We start from the raw sequence: 21,574 nt of genomic DNA on the forward strand, positions 1-21,574 counted from the left end.
ATATAGGAATAATAATTAAATGATATCCAAGTAAGTTTGTAATAATATTGAGTTGAAATATTTTTTGAAATGAAAGCAATGTTACAAAAACCGATTTATGGCTCTTAAATTTATTTACCGATATTAACTATTTTAAAATAAATAAATATTTTATATCTGCAGTATTATAATAACCATTTGGATTTCTGTACAAAGTATAATAATATATAACATCCGTGACTATTGAATAATAATATCATCTTTATTTTTATGTTATCTTCTTGATTTTTAAATTGACATTGTCTTCACTTTTCACAATGCCGTTTTATTATACAATACAAAATAATATAACACTATAATTATTACGGTCTTGTAATGTATCTTATTAATCAAAAATAATGTTTATTTCAGACTGATTAATTTGGATTCTATCAGTTTTTGGAATTTAATATTCGTATTTAATATATATTTTTTTTTACAGTATATAGAGTATACAGTATTTTTATAGATTCTTAATTGTATTTTTGCGTTAAATTTTGGAGAAGGGTATTGTATACATAATATAAATTCATGATAATAAAATGTGATTTTCCATCTTTATCGTAAGGTTGATTTCCATTATCTGAAGTTTAAGTTTGGTGCATACGTGTTCTGAATGAACAAGTGAATAAAAAATAAAATAAAAATACAGTGTGTAATATAACATTTTTCCCGGTGTTATTTCTCTGGACAGTGCGATATGCGATATTATCAAGTTGTATTAATAGTTCTAATATAGACGTCTAATTTATTCGTATTCCAAAACACATAATATTATATTATTATATTACAGTATGTATACAATATTTTATTTTGTGCTATATAATTATAAAAAAAGAGATATTTTCATATCCAGCTAATGTGTGTACTACTATACCTACGTCATTGTATGACTATAGAAAGTTACACACACTATGTGTAAATTTAATACGGTCAAAATCAAAATTATTTCAAACACAGCTCGCTAACGAGGGTAAAGTTTACAAGTTGACTAATGCGTTAGGTTGGGTTACTACTCGATGTGTCGGAGGTCGATTTATGACTTCATGTAAGTCCAAAATGTCCTTTGGCTTTCATTGAAAGAAATCACTCCCTTAGCGGAAAGTTCGCGACCTCGTTCTTGTGCGAATTTACGCGTGTGTATATGTGCACAACTTTCCTTCTTTCTTGGCATTAGCATGCATACGAAACAATCTCGTTTGTTCTATATATATATATATATATTTACAAACCATGAAAACGGATTTACACGTTAACTGCGTCACGAACAGAAGTGGTATAAGAGTACTAAAAAAGTTTTTTTTTTTTTTTTTATTCTTATATCATACTTGTTTAAAAACTGTCGAATTGAAAGCTATAATGTTCGTTGTCAATACCGCACCCCATAACACCGTTGGATATAAGAACTTTTTACTTTTTCTTAAACAAAGAATTAACAATAAAAACTTAGTTCAATCTATAATACGTATTCTAGTATTCTATTAAAATAATTATTTACCTTTATCATGTAATATTCATACTATTTCCCTACTTAATAAAAAAAAATACAAAATATTTTGTTCATCAATGTAAATTATTAGCAGAAGCGTGAGACAATAATTTTACATTTGAGAATATTGATTATAAATTATGGTGTAAGAAGTACCTACATCGTTTAATTTGTATGTACATTTTTTTCCATTGACAATTAGTATTATAACATTTAATATTTGTATGGTTTTTTCATATATTATTTAGTCTCTACCCACAAGTTTCGTATTTATAGATAGACTTTTAAAATTTTGTTAAGCCTTCAACATAAAGTTTTATGTTTTAAATTCGTCGAAATCGTCATTATCATAAGATTCAATTTTAGGTTCCAAACGGAATCATGAATTCATGTGATTAGAAATAAAAATACATTTTAAAAAGTTGGAAATGTTTACTCAATACTAACTTTTTTTTTGTTATTTAAAATTAATAACTATTAAAACTTTAAATATTCGCAATATTCACCAAAATATTGATATAAGAATTATATTCAACAACTTGGTATTAAATTATAGCAGAGTAATTTTACTAGTTTTTACATTTAAATATCAGCTGTGGTTATATACATATACATTTGTCATTAATAACTAAAAATAAACATTTTTCTTAGTATTTGTTGAAGATGAATACTTATAAAATATAATACTTTTGTGAATTGTATTTATGAAAATTAAAGTTTTAATATATTTAAAATATTACAGAACCTTTTTTTATAGATACTTGAATATCTACCTCTTGCGATTGGACATGATTTGTGAATTTTCAATTTGGATTTCTATTAATGTTATGATGTACATTTAAGTTACATTTGGGAATGTTCAGTATCATTTATAGCTATGAGGATTTATTTTATTTTTTTAGTTATATAGAATTGTAAAATTTCTAAACTCCAAACAAAAACAAAATTAATTTAACGTGTGAAATAATGTTATGAAAAAGGTACCAAAGATAAGAACCGTACCCACCGAATTCTATCTTGTGGATTGCCCAGTGGATATAAACCTACTTATGTTTTATAGTGCTAGATGATAAAATATTCAGATTATTTAGAATAATTTTCTGGTGTTTTGTTAACTATAATAGCATGTATTACAATTTTTAAATCTAATAATAAAGATATTTGGCCTACGAAACTGACGTCATAAAAACAAGTATTATTATGATTCAAACTGTTTGAATAGATAATATGCAATGATAAACCATAATGTTCATGACTATTTCGATCTTATACGACATTTTCGGGTATTCCAGAGTCCTTTTTTTTACTTTTTATTGTAAATCTTCTGACAGTAAGCTTGGATTGCAAGTGAATTTATGAGGGTTAAACATGCTTCAGATAGCACTCTGGTACTTCCTTTTCTTGTATACATATACTATATAATATGTGAAACGTGTATCCTTCACCTGACGAATAAACTTCCACTTATCAAATGGAATAAAGTAGGTACTATTTATTAGTCAAGCAGAAATTTTCCAGAGTAGTATTATATATAATATTATTCTCTGTTTTTCTCAAAATTATGTACACTTTTACTATTGATTTTTTTTATGGGCTAACAATTATTTTATATAGCTTTAATTTTTATTAATATTCATGACTATATACAAACTAAATATTTTATTATAATCTGCATAGTGTCTGTTATATTTACAATTAAAGATACAATGAAAAATACTTATACGAATTATAATATCAGGTATCTTTCGATGCAGATGATTATAGTATGTATGAAAGAAAATAGATGATATTAATCTCTTGCTAATTTTAACACGGTATTTCATTTGTGTATATACAATATACATATATTTAGTTTTATAACTAAATAATAGTTAAAACAAATATTTTTGAAAAAACACAATATATTTTATAATTATTTTTAATTTTAAAATTCATTATTTTTTTAATTAACAATAATTGTAAAAGTTATGCATACTTTTTTTAAATGCTAAAACAATTAAGAAAAGCAATTTAATTATTGTCATCTGATCATAATAAAAAAATAAAGAATTGTGTATTAACTTAACCGTTGTATTTTAAATTTATGTATCGATAGGAATCAAAAGTTTAAGAAATTTGGATAGTAATAATTATTTACTGGGGTGCAAATGATAAAAGTTTTATAGGTCGTTTTTTGTATGAACTACAACGATTCTTTAAAATATTTGGTCCGTGAAAAAATGACTCCACCGAAAAAGTTTTAATTATTATCAAACTGAAACTGACAAGTAATGAACACTTTACAGACTTTTTCTTTATCTTTAAATTACACCAATTACATTTTATATATATATATTTTTTTTTTCATAATTGCTTATAAAACGCTTTTTATAAGATATTTAATAAATAATAAGTTCTTTGACTTCTATTTTCACTATCAAGCCTTTGAATAATGTATCTTATTTTCTTGATTTAAACACGGTAAGAAGCTCCTTTACTAAATATAAAAATCTAATTTCGTAGACTTTTAGATCATTTAAGTTTTTCATAAGCTTAAAATTTAATGTTTTAAAAAGTGTATATTATGCAATGTTTATTATATTATTTAATTAACCACTGTTTCAAAAAAGAATCATACTTGTTTACAAGGCTAAGCTAGTTAACTAACTTTTTAATTTGAGTCAAAAAAATGTAAGTTAAGTTGTAAGTTTAAAGTTACCTAGAAAAAAATTTGCTAAACGTAATTTAAATTAAGTTTTTTTTTTAAAATAACTATAAGGAGTGATGCCAAAAACATGATGATTTTAAAAATGATATAATACTATTTCAGAAATAAGTTGATACCTACTCATTTTTACAGTTATCTGGAAAAAAAACCATCTTGGGTATGATATGGTTCGTTCCTCGAGATGCATCGCGGGTAACGCGGTAACGCTAAACGGGCTGGAAAGGAATTGGGGCTAGCCGTATTTTCAAACGCGAAGGAATTAGGCTCTAGAAATTATGTATGCGCTTATCTTTTGTATGAAAGGAATTGGGATTTGCCCCAAAATGTAATATTAATTTTTTATCTTCCTAAAAAGTAAGCACTTAAATTACATAATTTAATTAATAAGATATGATAACATTCAACATTAAAATACCCATCAAAATTAATGTAAAAATAGTTTAGTATTGTTTCATAATTTATTCTGAAACTTGAGAAAACATAAGTTTAATATGCCTTGTTATGTAAGCTGAAGCCTAATCTGCAATTTCGTTGGTAATATAATTTTATAATAATATATTTATTATAATTAGAAACAAATCTATTTCACTAACATAGCCCATCTGTTACTTTTCAATTGATCCAAACCCGACGTTTTTGATTTTAAATGCTTTTATATAGTAGTATATAAAAACCGAATATATTTTACGAAACCTTAAACAAACAAAATACTCGTCGTTATATTTAATCTCTCTTCGTCTCGCTTCACCTACAACTCGTAACTAAAATACGCATTTAGTATAAAACACGTTTGGGAAATCAGTCATTTTAAACTAAATCTTGATCATCGTTGCATAAATTAAGTGTTATTCAGAATTGTTTTTCAAATTATAATATTTCAACCACTTATCATTGCTTCAAAACATAATGTTTAACCAGGGTGGTTTTTGAGCTGATATTTTTAACTTGACAATTCTTGTTCTAATCTTAAATTTTTAATAAAGGGACAAATGTGTTGGTCTTACAATACCTATGTGTTTTTTTTTTTCAAAAATTAAAATTAAAAGTTCCAAATATTTTTTAAAGTAATCGAAAAAATAAAACTATGAAATAATGAAAATATTTATGCAACATCGGTTTTCGATGAAATCAATTTTGTTGTATTTAAAATATGAATGAATTCAGTAATTTAATAAGCTATAAACGTTTGATGTTCAAATGTTGATGCATTGAGATAGAGTGACTTCTTTGGTTTTTATATTTTTTGGTTGTAATGTTTATAATTATTTACGATAAAAAAATGTTTTTATTAAACATTTAATGTTATTTTCGTCTATACATATATCCAGTAAATTATTAAACACTAATGTTGTATTAATCACACTATTAAATGTTTAAACATTTATTATGGAATCTGCTACAATAATTAAGTGGATTCGTTATTAATTGCTCTAAATGTTACCGAACTACGAATAACAGTTTGTACGAGTTTAATATAATATAATTATGTTTATCTGCTACCTGGAAAAATAATACATTAATTTCAATTAAACGTTTTTAATGAATTCAATTTTTATTGCGTGCGTAATTTGTACGCAGCAAAAAAGCCTCCAATTGTTTTTTTTAATTATATCGTATTAATGTGCTCGTACGTACGGACATGCACCTACCTATACATTTTTGTTTATTTGAATACATAGTTTTTATTAATAAATTATGATTTTTGTTAGCAATCATTATTTATAACCGCTAGGTTTCTGTTATTATACGCCATTGTTAAAACCATATAGCCATAAGTTTTAGGATAAAATCACTTAGTTTAAACGTTTTAGAGCATAGACAAGAAGGGTCATACAATTGATATATTCAAAAACACGGTGCACGGCGACGTGGAACGGTCAACGGGCAGTAGGGGTTTATGCCAATAAACGTCTATCAATATTCGGCGGGAGCTTAACCAGTTCGGTGTAGCGTAAAAATGCCGAAACTGTGATTAAATGTTTCCGGGCCATTTAATCCGGAGTATTTGTAAAGTAATTAGGCGCACCCGGGACAACCGGGGGCAACTTACTACCGCTTTTCACCGCCTTTCTATCGTGTTTTTTTTTTTATTTTTATGGGCGAAGGGCGAAAGAGGAGAAATTTCCAGCGGTTGATTCGGTAACAATTGCATTTCGTTATCAAAACCATCCACCATAATGGGTTTACGTTTGAAATAACCAAATAATATACGCCACCATAAAAATGTAGAGAACAATAATTGTGTTTCATTAGATTTTATAAAAACTCGACTAGTTCGGATGCAAATAAATTATTTAATTTATTTCTTCCGTTGCACATTTTCTAGATAAAAGATGAACGAATTGTTTAAAACACTTATACATTATTGATATTTTTTTTATTCTGAGGAATGCTGTTATTGTAAATGTTATAATAATTAATGATTTTTTTTCAGCTTACATATTTATCTAGTATTAAAAAAGTCCAACAATTATAACGTTGCACTTGTATAAGAATATATTTTAACCTGAAGTCCAATTGTATTTTAAAAAGTTATTTTTTGATATCTTGGTAGTTTTCGTTTAAAGTATCAAAATAAGTGTTTTTATATTTTGGCTTTGACCAATTTAGGATAAATCAAAGTCTTATTCAGGATCGTTTTTACAATGCTAGTTTTATCATTTCCTATTACTCCTGCAAGTATAACATTTTGTTTATTTAGGTACCAAACACTTTACAAATAGTTAAGATATTTACATATTAATATATTAATATACTATATAAATTATTGTCAATTTATCAATTTTTTTTGTAAATATCTGATAGGAAGGTAAATATTTTTTTTAAACAAACATATTATTAATTGCTCCCTATTGAAGTAAATAATATTCTTTATTTTAATTATTTGATAACTACACTATAAATTATTTATTAATTGAATCGAATAATAAGTAAAATTTATAAAATGTATTATTCAGTATTTTTAAAGTACAAATAATTACTAAACTAATATATTATAAAGTATTTATTGTCGGATTTCGCAATTATTCTAATTAAATTGTTTTTAATATTTTTTTCTTATTAATTATTATATACATTTTATGTTACTATAATATAATTTTATATTAATCTTATTATTTAAATAAACTTAATAACCCCTGTTCAAAATTCCATCAATAGATATAGGCTCTTAAACTATACAAAGTATATACGTATTACTAACACGTATACCTACCACGCATGATGGCTATCAAACATATATTTACCGTTTGTGAAAAAATAAAAAAAAATTAGACAAATAGTAAATAATAATATTCTCTACAGAAATATTAATAAATTATATAGATATTTAATTTATAAGACAAATAAATCGAATGTTATATTAATTTAATACAACTTGTCAACAACCTTCTACAAAATACCTTCAATATTATTATTTATTCGTATACGGATTTGGTAGTGTATAATGTGCTTATAATTCTAATGCGTCAAATGTTTTTGTATATTTTGGGAGAAGAATATTTTACTTAACCCTTTAAAACACTTGAGGGATACATGCATTATAATCAAGTTTATGTATTTTGTATACAGATTATTTATTAATTGAACATTTTCAATGATAGTTTTAAATTAAACAACTACATTATCCAATTATTATTTGTATTTCAGTAGACCATACAATGCATAAAGACCTATTAATTTTAGTCATTATTTAATTTAATCTTTAATTTTATTTTAAGTGTCAATTTAATTAACTTAAAATGTCTAATATCCTTTGTATAATAAAATGTCCATAATCACGGTGCTACGACATTTCAGCAAAAACATTTCATAGTTAGCGAACATTATATTTTATTGAAATAAAATAAATAATTATTTAAATATTTAATTTCAGTTTTATTAAAATACGCCCTAAATATGACAAATTAATTAAATATTAAATTATAATTATAATTGCTTATTATAAATACACTTTACCAAAACGAATTATATTATAAAATTAATTATTTATTAAAATTCAAATTGTGGGCTATAATGTGTATAGTTAACGCGTTTTAATTACCGCATTCATAAACATTATGCAGATTAAATAGAATTATATAAAATATGATTATTCTAAGATTTTTATTTTTAAATTATTAACACTGATCAAAAATATTTATGACAATGAGTATTTTATAGGAATTTAATTTTGCCTAAAAAAATAAAACTTGGTAATCAATAGCAAATTAAAATAAAATAATTTATATGTAAATGTAATACATAATATATAATAATATATAATATAATATTGTTTATTAATAAACAATTCTATCAATATCTTAATAACCAGATGCTTTCTAAACGAACGGATTTCGTCTGGTTAGTTTATGACTAGGAGTACATTTCTTAAGATACCTGATCATAAAAATTCTTTAAATAACGGAAATATAGCAAGGACAGTGATGAAGGGGTCTGTGTATTAGTATTTTCTTTGAGAAATCGAGTGGAAACTGGATAAAACTATAAAAGTTACACTGATTTGGCAAGGATTCCAAATTTTCAAATCGATTATTTTTGTTCATCAAATATAAATATAAAATACAAATACGATAATTTATTATGTGCAAATACAGAAGTAAAATTATAATTTTCAGCTATGGCCATTAAAAAAAAAAAAAAATTAATTGTTATTATTATTTATTGGTTTAATTTTAATTTTATAGTATTAAAATTATTATTAAATACTAATTATATTCGAAATTATTTTCAAATACAATATTTTATGTATGTATCAAATTCCACTTTCATTTTGATAAGGAAATGTAAAATATTATCAGTCAACTCTATAATATGAATGTTTAAAAAAAATTAGTGCACATATTAGTACTTATACTTTTTACATTTTACGTTATGTGGTAATTTGTGTACAGTTAGTAGACGAAATCGAATATAATAATATTAATATTGTTAAATTTTGAAATCGTTATAAATTAATGCCATGGCGTGATATATATTATATAGGTAGCATATTATTTTACATGTTTTACTTATTAAAATGATAGTTGAGAAAATAACAAATATTAGCTACCTCATTGATGGTCGGTTTTAACAACTGTAAATGCTATAATAATCTTAACTGGTAAAAATAATTAAGAAAGACTAAATTGACAATAGATGATAATGTTAAGGTACTTCTTACTTAAAACTGCTTGTAAACATTTCGCTTAGGTTAACATTTATTTTTACGATGTCAATTATTTTGATTAAGGTTTTGAGCCACATTAAGGAACCAGTGTCAGTTAATGTTTTCTTTTATCTGACTATCTGCTAATATCTTTACATTTATAGTTGCGTCCGTCCGTGGGCTGATGTTTCTCAGAAAAGTTTAAATGCGTGTCGAATGGTCATCAAGCCTGTACGTAGTAAACTGCCCGAGGTTTAAGTTTTTTAATTTGCTTCTGAAACCTTTGATAATTTTTATTTGAAAGAAAAAATAGACATAGTATCATATAAATTATTTAATGCTTCTTAGAACGAAGTAACAAAAAAAACATTTGCCGATCATTTTAAACTTTTACTCCTTAGTATTCATTGGACAATGTATAAATAAATTGTATCAGTTGTGTTTGGCTGTGTTTTCATCCCTATTTAAATCAATTCAACGAATATTTTTCATATAAAATAAATGAAAAACCCACAATAATATATTACCGATTTATAAAAAAAAAAAAACAAGTTAAGTAAAAAAATATCTAGTTGCCGATATTAATGATATTGAATGTAAATAATATATGGCTATTATTATGAATAGAAACTTATGAAATCGTTATATTTAGAGTACCTCTTTAAATGTATTAATACGTATTTATTTATTGGAAACGGATAAATACCCTTTTATAAGAGTAGTAGTACCTACAGTAATATCTCAAATTAACATAATATTTGAAATATAACTATATAATTTAAAATAAGAAAAACAGTATTGAAACATTGAAACAAATAGTAATAGAAGTTTGTAACATTAACGATAAAAAATACAATAAATAATAATACTAATAATAGTAATTAATAAAATTAATAATTAATGACCAATTTCATAAATTTAAATTTAATATTTAAATGACATATTATTATAGTGAATACTATTTTGTAATAAAAAATCAAACGTTAATTCATTATCTTTTTTTAATTAAGTATGATAAATTAAATTAAAAAAAAAAATACTATTTATAACGTTTACAAATTTATCTTCACATATTATTAATATATTTATGTCGCCCAATCATTGCACTAGTGGGGATAACGAAAAGATAATAATAGGTATACATATTTTACTAGTATACAAAATAATTCGAAGATAACAAAAAATACTATTGTGTTTGGAAGATAATCATTGTAGTTGATGAAAAGGAAATATGTAAGCTATATGAGAAAATTCCTACTGTGTAAATCTTTGGTAGTGTAATCGAAGGAATGGCAATAATTGCAGTTTGTTTTGCCCGAGTGGTTTCAATTGAAATTACTAACCTTAGTGCGAGTGTTCGAGATTAGATCTTCTGTTTCCAAGAGTGTTTCATAAGTTGTAACTTAATGAGAAGATATTGCGGTCGATACACTGAGTCGCTAACGATTGCACAAACAATTATTTAATTAAAAAATTCAAAATTGGAACTTTAAAAATATGTTAAAAATTCTAACAGTAAATAACAAACTATTTTCAAAGATCTGTGTTATTAGATTCTGAGCATAGCAATGAATGCATTGGTTTCAAAATGAAAATGTATAAGTCTGATTTTAAATATCATTTAAAATATGATTATGATTTATGATTTAATTTTGGATAAAATTTGCTTCAACTTAGCATATTATTAATAGATAAATATATAACTAATAACAATGTAAATTCATAATAAAATATTCTTACTGTAATAATAGTATTAGCCGAGAAACCATCTCCACTCAAAATTATATTTCATCGTATGCAATGATTTTTCATTGAATTAAAATTGAATACATATTTTATTCAAATGATCTACTGAATCTAGTGTATGGAGTTCACTTGACACAGTTACTATACAACAGAGCGATTTCCCTCGTTATTGATTTATTGATAAAAGTTTATTTTATATTATTCTTATTTGCATAATATATACAAATAATATACAACTCAGCATATTAAATATATAGGTAATATAAAATATTTTTCACATAATATTATAAAATAATGTCTGAAAATTTTGAGAACTGAGAACATTTGCTGTGATTGGACGATACTCATTTGTGTACACTGTAATTTAAAACCATATTTTCTACTACGCTGCCAAAGAGGGGACCGGCGAAAATAACAAAACGATAGTCAGTAATCTTCTTAAAAGTTTAATTTCAAAAAACCCACTTTACTAGAAAAGAGGGTAGGTGGGATATCTGCTTTCGGGTACCATTACGTGTTTGCACTGCTAAAACGGTCACACGTCGTCGAAGTTTTGAAAGCGTTATGACAGCGGGCCATTAGCGACAACGGCGGCGGCTGTATCTGAGGCTCTTATATGGGGCTGAAAGGATAGCGCGCAGGTCATTTTTTCCCACTCTGATCCTCATCGTCTATGAAGTCGTCATGAATAACTCAACGGGCGAACAACACATTTTTAAGGGTCTTTTTTCCGATTTTTTTTTTTTTATTATTATTATTCGCAGGAAGTATAATGGGATACGTGACTTGTTCCGGAATCATAGAATCAATAATGTCCTGCGAAAAGGGAGTTCAAAAAAAAAAAAAAAATAAACAAAAAACGAAAATAAAATATACTTACCAGCTAACAGCTGCAGGTATCCGGCGACTTTGGCTGTCGACTTTTGTATAACATGTGTCACGCAACATGCAGATACAGCAGATACTGCCACAATCACTGTGATTGCAGTCGCACCTCCTATAAGAACCGTACTTATCTGCCACCATACACTTGGAATGTCATTGAACCTAAAACCGTCATATCATGTAAATTATTTTAAACAGGTAGAGTTTAAATATTGATATATTAGATGCAAGTTTTTTGCAAAGCTTTATAAAATATGCACTTTACACAAAAATATAACTTTCTTGAAAATAACTCTACCAAAAAAAATAAAAATATAACTTATCATTTTTAAATTAAAAGTATCACTGCAGGATACATTGAAAAGTAAACGGCGATAATTATAATTTTCCTAATGAATGTATATTTAGCAATGGATTACCCATAGAAGCGAAGTAAGCGTTTGTAGTTAGGCTCAATGATTTTTTGAGTGGACTGTGCAGTATGATTATCAATTATTAACAATATTTTTTCTATTTTTAAATATTTCCAATTCTGTGTACAATGAATAAAATATTTATTTTAAATGTTTTTAAATTTTTCCTTAGAATATACCCTTTTCTCAGTTTGGCATGAAACATAATTGTAATCGATGTACTGAAATTCTGGTGCCTTGTGATCACAAACTACGCTACTTAAAGTAACTGAAAATGAATCATGTTGCCTACTATTTATTTGTATTCAACATATTCCGTGACTAAATACCATACGACAATTGGTTTTGTTTATTTTACACTATTTAAACATAACACATCAAAAGTGCAACTAGGTATTATTACATAAAATAATTATAGTTTTATCTCTTTAAAATCTTATGCATTTTTTTTTTTTTTTTGTTTGTTTGCTCTGAAATCGAATTTATTAAACTACATAAGCAAAAAAGAAAACCACTTTAATGACAACCGCTTGAAAAAAATTATTCCTTTATATCCAGCCTTCAAACGTATTTTGAACGTGATGTGGAAAATTGCAATAAACTAACTTTGTTGTTTATATAAATAATAATAACCACATAAAATGTGTAATTCTAGTGAAAAACTTTAACAGAGAATACATAGGAAAAGAAAACGATTCTTTTCCAAAACAATATTTTCTGCTGCCAAAGTCGTTTCCGTTATTGTTTTTCCGGTTCAGTAGATGTTTGCAATTGTTTGATACACGCAGACGTATGGTACGCGTATACACTATGCAATTAAATCGGATTTGCCCGTCGTCGAACTAATACCCGTATGATATCAGAAGACTTCATAACTCGTATGCGGTATTTTCCTCGCTCGCTCTACTGGTCGTCTTCTCTCTTTCACACACTCTCGTCGCGTCTGCTATTAACCTTACGTCTGATTATATCTCCATCCATCCGTCTCTCGCTCAATACACTGTTTATATATTAATGTATTATTGTATACATATCGGCGAACGCCTACACATAATATATATATATATATATATATATATATCAATCCAGAAAGCTGTCCGAGTTTGATTGTTGTATTTCCAAAACAATAAAGGCACTCAACAAACAAATAATAATAATAATAATTATTATTATTATTACTATTATTGTTCTTGTATCGTTTCAAGTTGAACGCGGCGTGTATCGCATACCTATACTATTACTACAACAATGGTTTTCGAACAGATAGAAATTAATATCGCAGTGGCTGAAGAGTACACTACGTGAGATCGTGCGTCGGTGCGGGTATTTTACAAAGATATTTCACGCGCAGAAACAAACTCGACGAGGACAGCTATAGCGTTGCTCGTGCACGACGACGTATGAAGCATTCGCAAAATACGCGCATTATATAAAGAGGGTTTTTTATTATTCCGTCGGCCAATTCGTCGTTTCGATAAATTCCGTATGGAGATTTATACGGGAAAGGTTTTCGCCCATGAAAGACATCATACATGAATATTGAATATCGCATGTGCAGTATGTTTGATCGTACACGGAGAATGTTTCAGTAGATAATATATTATTAGAGGAGAAAATCGAGCAAGACCCCATTCGCGCCGTTTATACTGCAGTGTCGGCACACTGCGATCGTTATATTAATATTATGCGTTTATGGCAACGGCCGAATGGTTAGATATATTATAACCTATTGTTCCTGCGAAATGTAAACGGTAGATCTATAATATTTCATTGAATGCGTTAATAGACAACGGCGTGTATAATAGGCAGGTACTGGGAAGATACAAATAATATAATAATGTGGAATTTTATTGCTTGATCTGATACAGAAGACTCGATGAAACGGATTCGTTGAAATTTCATTAACTAAATTAAAATACAAGTTGAATATATAATGCGTATATTATACGCAATACATGTGAAATACATAATATTATACGTTTCATGCATTATGAATTTTTGTTAACACACAATTTTTATTGCGAATACAAATTGTAATAACAATGTGAATATCAACAATCGTAATATAAATTAAAACTACTCGTCAACATCAGATTACGTTAATTTATCAATATTGCATTCATTTTTAAACATTTTTTTTTATAAAAATAAATTTCTAAAATATAGTAAAACATAATACATCACGAAAATGATTAAAATCCACTACAGACTACAGTATTAGTATACATACTTAATATTTTTAACTTGCTATATATAATGTATAAGTACCTAATGAAACAAAGAAACAATAATATATTTTTCTATGTAACAACAAGTACGTAGCCAACGACGACTACTTATCAGTTTAATAATGAGAAGCATGCACAGCTCGTTGTGGAAGATGATTATTAAGATAATCGGATAGATGAACATGTAGCATAGAGGGTTCTTTTGACCTTATTACAGCAACCGATATTATTCGTCAGACATGGAGGCATTATTATTTTATATTATCAGCTACTACAGAAGATGAGAGACAGAAATAAATTCTATATCAGTTAACAAACTAATGTAGGTAAATTTATCCATATGAAAAGGTTTTAACCTAATTTTATAACATTTTTAAGCAAAACGATGTTAGGTTGGATATAACACAATTAAACCTATACGTTTTACTCGAGTTAAAATATAAAATAGCTTCTGTAGACATCGATAATAAAATATGCATTACTTCCATAGTATAAAGGACTACCTACATTAATTTAGTTGATTCAGAAAAAAGCACTACAGATAAAAAGTGTTAGAACTTAATAATGTAATCTAATGTATAATAAATAATGACGTGTAATGATTAAAATTAAGTGTTGTTATGAAAGAAAAAAAAACTATTGATTGAATTCGTATGATTTAAAATGATGATTTAGGTAGTTTAAGTAATTTTTAAAAGTGTGATATGAAGCATTTTTTTTTTTTTTTTAATCATGATTAAGTAAAATGTTATATTATGGAATTAATAAATGTCCATTAATAGTAACTCATCGAATGCAAGCCAATATTATTTAGTTTTTATTTGCTTATGTAAAATAAATCATTATAAAAAAACATTATGCAAGTTTTAAAACTAAATGAAAATATAAGGAGTTATTGGTACTTTTAGCCTATAGGGTAGTTATTGGTATAGAATATGTACATTTGTACAAATTGTTCAAGTAAAACATGAGTTAAATGTAATGATTATTTATTTTAAATTAATAGTTAGAAATAGACATATTTTATAAATAATAATTTTCAAACTAAAAATATTTATTTTTTTACCGTTTTTTAGACCCTTTTTTTATTAAGAAGCATCCACTTGATGCATTTTTTTATTGATTTCACAATGTGGAAATAACAGTTTTCATTTCATCAAAAGAACGATTTCACCAAATATATATGTTATACTATCGTATATTATGTTTTACATAATACCTACATAATATTACATATACAATTATTAGACATACTATTTGACTATATGAGTATATGTATAGACCATTCATATAATTTATAAACATACAAGTTTATTATAATATGTATTGGTAAATGGTAGGTAATCTGCTTAATTCAAAATCATACATTGATATAATATTATGCCGATTGAAGATATTTTATCTTAATACGTATGTAATAATAATCTATTAATGTTACGTTAGTTTTTAAATTTTAAAAATATTCAATTTAGTGATTGTGCATTGTTGCTTAAATTTCCTGATAAAAAGCAATCATATTCTGGAAGGTTCTATTATTTCCTAATTTTGGAAATATCTCCATTTATTAACATGTGTATTAAGTAAACATGTAATATTTTTTTTTACTTAGCCACTTTAATCGTTAATGAAATAATATTTATATATATTTTATGCAACAGTAATATAGTACTTTATTAAAGGAAAATTATTATTTTAATCGATCAATTAAGATCTACGGTGAACTAGCAAGTTCTAACGAAGTATAGTACCTACCTATTACGTCGTAACGTAGTAATATTAATAAGCATTAAAATATATTAAAGTTAATATAACATTTTATGATAATTTATGATGTTAAGTTTGTTATCTGTAAAATTTACACAATTTACCAAGGACTTAAAATTATTGTTAAATTTTTGCTCGGGAGTAGGTTTCGTCGGGTTACTATGTTTACATTTCAACGCGTGTTCAACTTAAAACTAATAGGTATCTTTAACAAAAGATATACATAACTGATAAAATTCGTTCTACAACTTTCGTCATATTTATGTGTTATATTTAAGTGTTAAGTTTAGGCGTGCCGGGTTACGGAAAACTGCAAACACAATATGAGTGAAAAATCATACATGTAATACACCATCATACTATAGTTTTACACTATAAGTCAAACATATAGATATTTTAAATACTCAATAAATCGCGTTGATATTAAACTATTAAAGTATGATTACTTTGCAGTGAAATCATTAAATAATATATACTGAACTCATTTTTTGGTTTTCACGTAAACTCGAAGATGAAAATAATATAATATATTTTAATAATAAGTTATGTAAATTGTACGTCATAATATATGCTTACCAGAAAAATATGGTAAATTGAATAAATTGAATAAATTATGACATTAATGTGATGTTCGTTATGGTAAAATGCGCATTAAATGCATTATGTGCCGAAATGTTAAAGAAAACATTTATTAGTGCCATTAAAAAAATATTTTACCAAATAAGATGCGTTTCAAACTCGGAACTAAAATCAGCCAGGGGATCTTTAGTGTATGATATATTTATAGTACATTTGTATTTAAGTACATATACTGCCTCGTCCCCGTAAAGAGTAACATATAATAATATGTAACAGAATAAATAGATCGATATTTATTTATATTCTTGTTGGGAGCGGTTCGTGATTTATATTAAACGAAAAGTTGTTTTACTTTTTTTTTTTTTTTTTATTGGTAAACGCACAAAACGTCCATCCAAACATAAAAACATGACTTACAATACAGTACAAGATATAATATTATTATTACGCGTGTGGTTCTATATTACGTTCGCGGGGTCGCGACTATAATACTATTATTGTACATATTTTTTTTTTACCAACGATCGTGGGCGACCTTTGTGCTATCGTAAAACGCGACGGCGGAACGGTTTTGTTTCGTTTTATTTTTTTTTTTTTCGGTTAGTTCGCGGTGGGGGTGGTATACGGTTTCGGCAGACGATAATGTGAAGATGATCGCTGGGTATATTCTACGGAACTGGCGTCGACGGTAGCCAAATCGTTAATCTTTCTTGTTTTCCGTCGTCACACAACAATATAAACGTTTGTTTATCTATTTTTATTTGGGCGAGAATAATGATAATAAAAAAAAAATACAAAACAATAAAACAATAAATAATAATAATAATAATAAAAAATATCAAATATTGTATCTCTCTCTCTCTCTATGTATATCTATGTATATACAATATATTTGCGCGATAACGGTAGAATTTATATCGTTTAATATATTTTTTTCTTACGCTTGCCCGCTGAAATTAATAATGCGTGCCCGCCGGCCGTTCGTTTCATAACATTATCCATTCGTTATGCATCGAGCCCGGCACATCGACCCCTTTCCCTGCCCACAACATCCCTTCCTCACCGACACCACACTTATTTGCCATTTCACTGTATTATTCTCCCTTATATACATCTCACTTTCCGCTTTCTCCTGCTCCGTCAGCTGTAGCACTTTATGGCAAAGGCGTGTGGGCGCGCGCGCGCGCATGTGTGTATGTCCGGTGCAAATAAATTCGTTCAGGATAATTACATCACGTATAACCGGGACCGCCAGCTAACCACGGTCGTGACCACTCTTTTTATTTCGCCCTGTTCCCCGTGGCCATTTCGACCCCTCTCCTCGACCTTTCTAGTCCACGTCTTCTTTCACGCGTCCCATTTTGTGCGCAAAGGACGCCACCGCCATTTAACCTATCTTATGAATCCTGGTGTAATTAATGCAATTACTTTTATAAATTACAACACATTGGTATATGCGGACCTATACATTTACCGTATAAGGTTAAACGGCTACAGTAATAATGGTTATGTGCGAACCTAAGAGTCGGATAAAAAAGATAAAAAAAAAAAAAAAAACATTTAATTAATAAAAACATTATTCTGTTATACGGGTTTTCTCCCTTTTTTATCACCGTAAGAGATTGATTAATAAATTCTTCGACCAATTGACCTACTAAAACTTCGTGTATATGCAGTTGAAAAATATCGTTTTTTCTATGTAGGTTTTTGATATAACGAATGGTTGCAGTAGTGGTTAATAAACAATAAATTCATTATTGGTATTTAAGAATTGAAAAACAAATTTTAAGAAATGTATTACGAATAAACTTAATGAGATGACATACGTTCATTATTATAAATTAAAAACATGTAAACAAAATGTCTTGTATAAAATACATTATAATAGGTTAAACCTGTAAAATATACCATTATTATAATGGTTTTTGAATACATATAGTTACATAATAATACATTGTTAATTATGTATCGTGATATTCAATATTATGTTTCTTTTTTATTTGTATTATTCTTGTATACGAGCACATTTCATTATCTTACCATCACATTTTGTATACACTTAAATAATATTATAACATTATTATTATTCTGTATAGTATAATAATATAATAATTTTATCGGGTGTCCGGGAATTGGGTTATAATAAAATATCTTTTTTTCAAAAATGTATAGGATAATTGAACCTATTATTTTAAAGAGACTTAGGAACATTAAAAGCTAGTAAACTAATTCTAATTTGAAATAATTATATTTTTAATAAAATTAAATGATGCAGAAAAGGGGAAAATTTGATTTGAATTTATGAAATCTGTATTAAGTTATTTAAAAAATAATAACTATTATTTTTATGTAACTAGTTATATATTTATTATTAAAAAAAAAAAAAGTTAAAATTAATATAAAATTGTTATATTTTTGTGTTATACATATGTGGTCCAATCTTTGGGTAATAAAATGTAAACAAATATTGGGTACAAACCAGGTAGATAAAATGTGACCCAATGGTACACCATTCATATTATTTGGTATATTCTTTATTTTCTTTATGTCATGCTATAAATTTAAAGTGATTATACCGTTATAAACATGGTTATTAAATAAGTATTTTTTATTTTTTTGAAGTTACCCAAATGGAAAATTTTTCGATTCTGTGGATCGTATTATTTTTTTTTTATCATACTTTATCATCATTTTTACTCCAATTAATAGCCACATTGTAAAATTAAATATATGTATATTTATTTTCAATTATCAAAATTTGCTGTGAAGATCTTTATTACTAAGAAGATTATTTGAATATTAAGTTCATAATAAATTCGTAAGAGTTATAGGAATGTGATTATATAATAACATAATCTTAATGTGTTTTTGCTACTGCTTGTTTCAGCCAACCATTATTTTATAACATTTACATATAACAAAATAAATGACTATAAACCAACGACTAACATTTTTACTTTAAATGACAAAGACATAAAAATTAGTTGAAGAAAATTGTTATTCAAGATATTATACCTAAAAGGTTTTAATAGGTTGTCCTTGTCGCTATGAAGGCGTTATAAGCACACATGTGTTGTCGTACAAAAGTTCAACATAGTAAATTGTCATTCAGCTGACCTATTTAATAATTTAAAGGTAATAATATTCTCTGTGTTCACTCGACCGAGTTTTCATTATTCTTTATTTTAAAATGAGTCGTGGAATTTTAAAATTTTAAAATTTCATACACTTATATATTATATGCATTGTTTTAAAATTAAAATATAATCTGAAAAGAAAATACGGATTCTTATCTTTAATGTATATTATTACAACACAAAATGGATTTTGCTGAAAGCAAATTTATTACGTTGTACGTTTGTATCATTTAATTATCAGGTATTTTAAAATGTACTATTAGAGGATAAGACATTTTAGGAACAATATGACGTGACTGAAAGTACCTACAAAAATATAATTATATTTAAATTGTATTCTGTAGGTTTTATAAGCATTTAACATAGATATTAATTAATTTTGTTCTTTGAAATGTTCATACATTTATGAGCATTGTTGAATATAGTTTTGTGTATATTCAACTAGGTAGAAAATGTTTGACTAATATTTTCAATGTTTCAAATTTTAATCAATTTCGCTTATCCTCAACAATAATTAAGAAAAGTTTATTTTATATTACATTGGATAATTTGGTTTTGTCCTCGTACACTATAAAGAATGTGTATTAATGACATTATTAAGAGGATAAAACATCTATATAAACATATGCATTGTGTATTAATTTCCAAATTTTAGAAGTTTAACTGTATTGTAATTAAATTATTATAATACAGTTGTAATTCCAATATTTGTAAATGATTCAGTGTTTGTGCGATAAACGTACGTTTAGTCATAATATTATCAGTGACCCGGTCACTGAGTCACGTAATTACGATTTAATCGTGTTCGCCTACCGTATTAACTTCGTATTACGCCCATTTAATTGTTAAGTAAAAACCGTCTACCGATCTCACGTCAACTAACTCTAATGGATTTAACTACTCACTAATTTTCGTTATATCCAATTCAATTACCTATAGAAATTATTGCAGTTTCAATTATATTTAAAAGTCTAAGTACCTAACCCATATAACAACCACGGTTGTTAGTAATTACTAAGTTATTACTTATTTAATCCAAAATAATTTGTTGCACAAGTATTTGATGGTAAGCGATTTGCAATCGTTTAATATTTAAACATACAAAATGGTGTTAAAATTAAAGTCACTCTATTTTAAATGCCAGTGCTAACTAATTTTAGTTCTGTTATCTTGGTTGCCGACGTACCAGTTTATTTATTTCGCTGTTAATAATATCATCGTGTACGCCGATTATTTCCGACGTATACTATTAAAACGATATACACACAGTTAAAATACATTTATCACTTTATTACTGTTTGGTGCTATAGTGACTGCATCAAAAGATTACTGTTGAGTAAGCCATTTTTGTCCACTCCTAAACCTTATACATTATATAGCTTAACCTTATTTCCTACGATACCACTCAGTTGATTTCGGTCTTCTAAAACTTATTGACTAAAGATTTAAATTATTTATGGTT

The 21,574-nt window shown here is 26.4% G+C and overlaps 1 protein-coding gene across 1 annotated transcript in view; it reads right to left on the reverse strand.

Annotated features, from left to right (window-relative positions):
- The window catches only part of LOC132931685 (LHFPL tetraspan subfamily member 1 protein-like), a 224,610-nt gene that overhangs the window by 38,817 nt on the left and 164,219 nt on the right, over window positions 1-21,574 (reverse strand). Inside the window, exon 4 of the mRNA XM_060997615.1 lies at window positions 11,987-12,153. Within this exon, the coding sequence (XP_060853598.1) occupies window positions 11,987-12,153 (167 nt within the window). The remainder of the gene's footprint in view (window positions 1-11,986; window positions 12,154-21,574) is intronic.

This window comes from Rhopalosiphum padi, chromosome 1 (genome assembly GCF_020882245.1).
Source record: "Rhopalosiphum padi isolate XX-2018 chromosome 1, ASM2088224v1, whole genome shotgun sequence".
NCBI classification, from domain to species: Eukaryota; Metazoa; Arthropoda; class Insecta; order Hemiptera; family Aphididae; genus Rhopalosiphum; species Rhopalosiphum padi.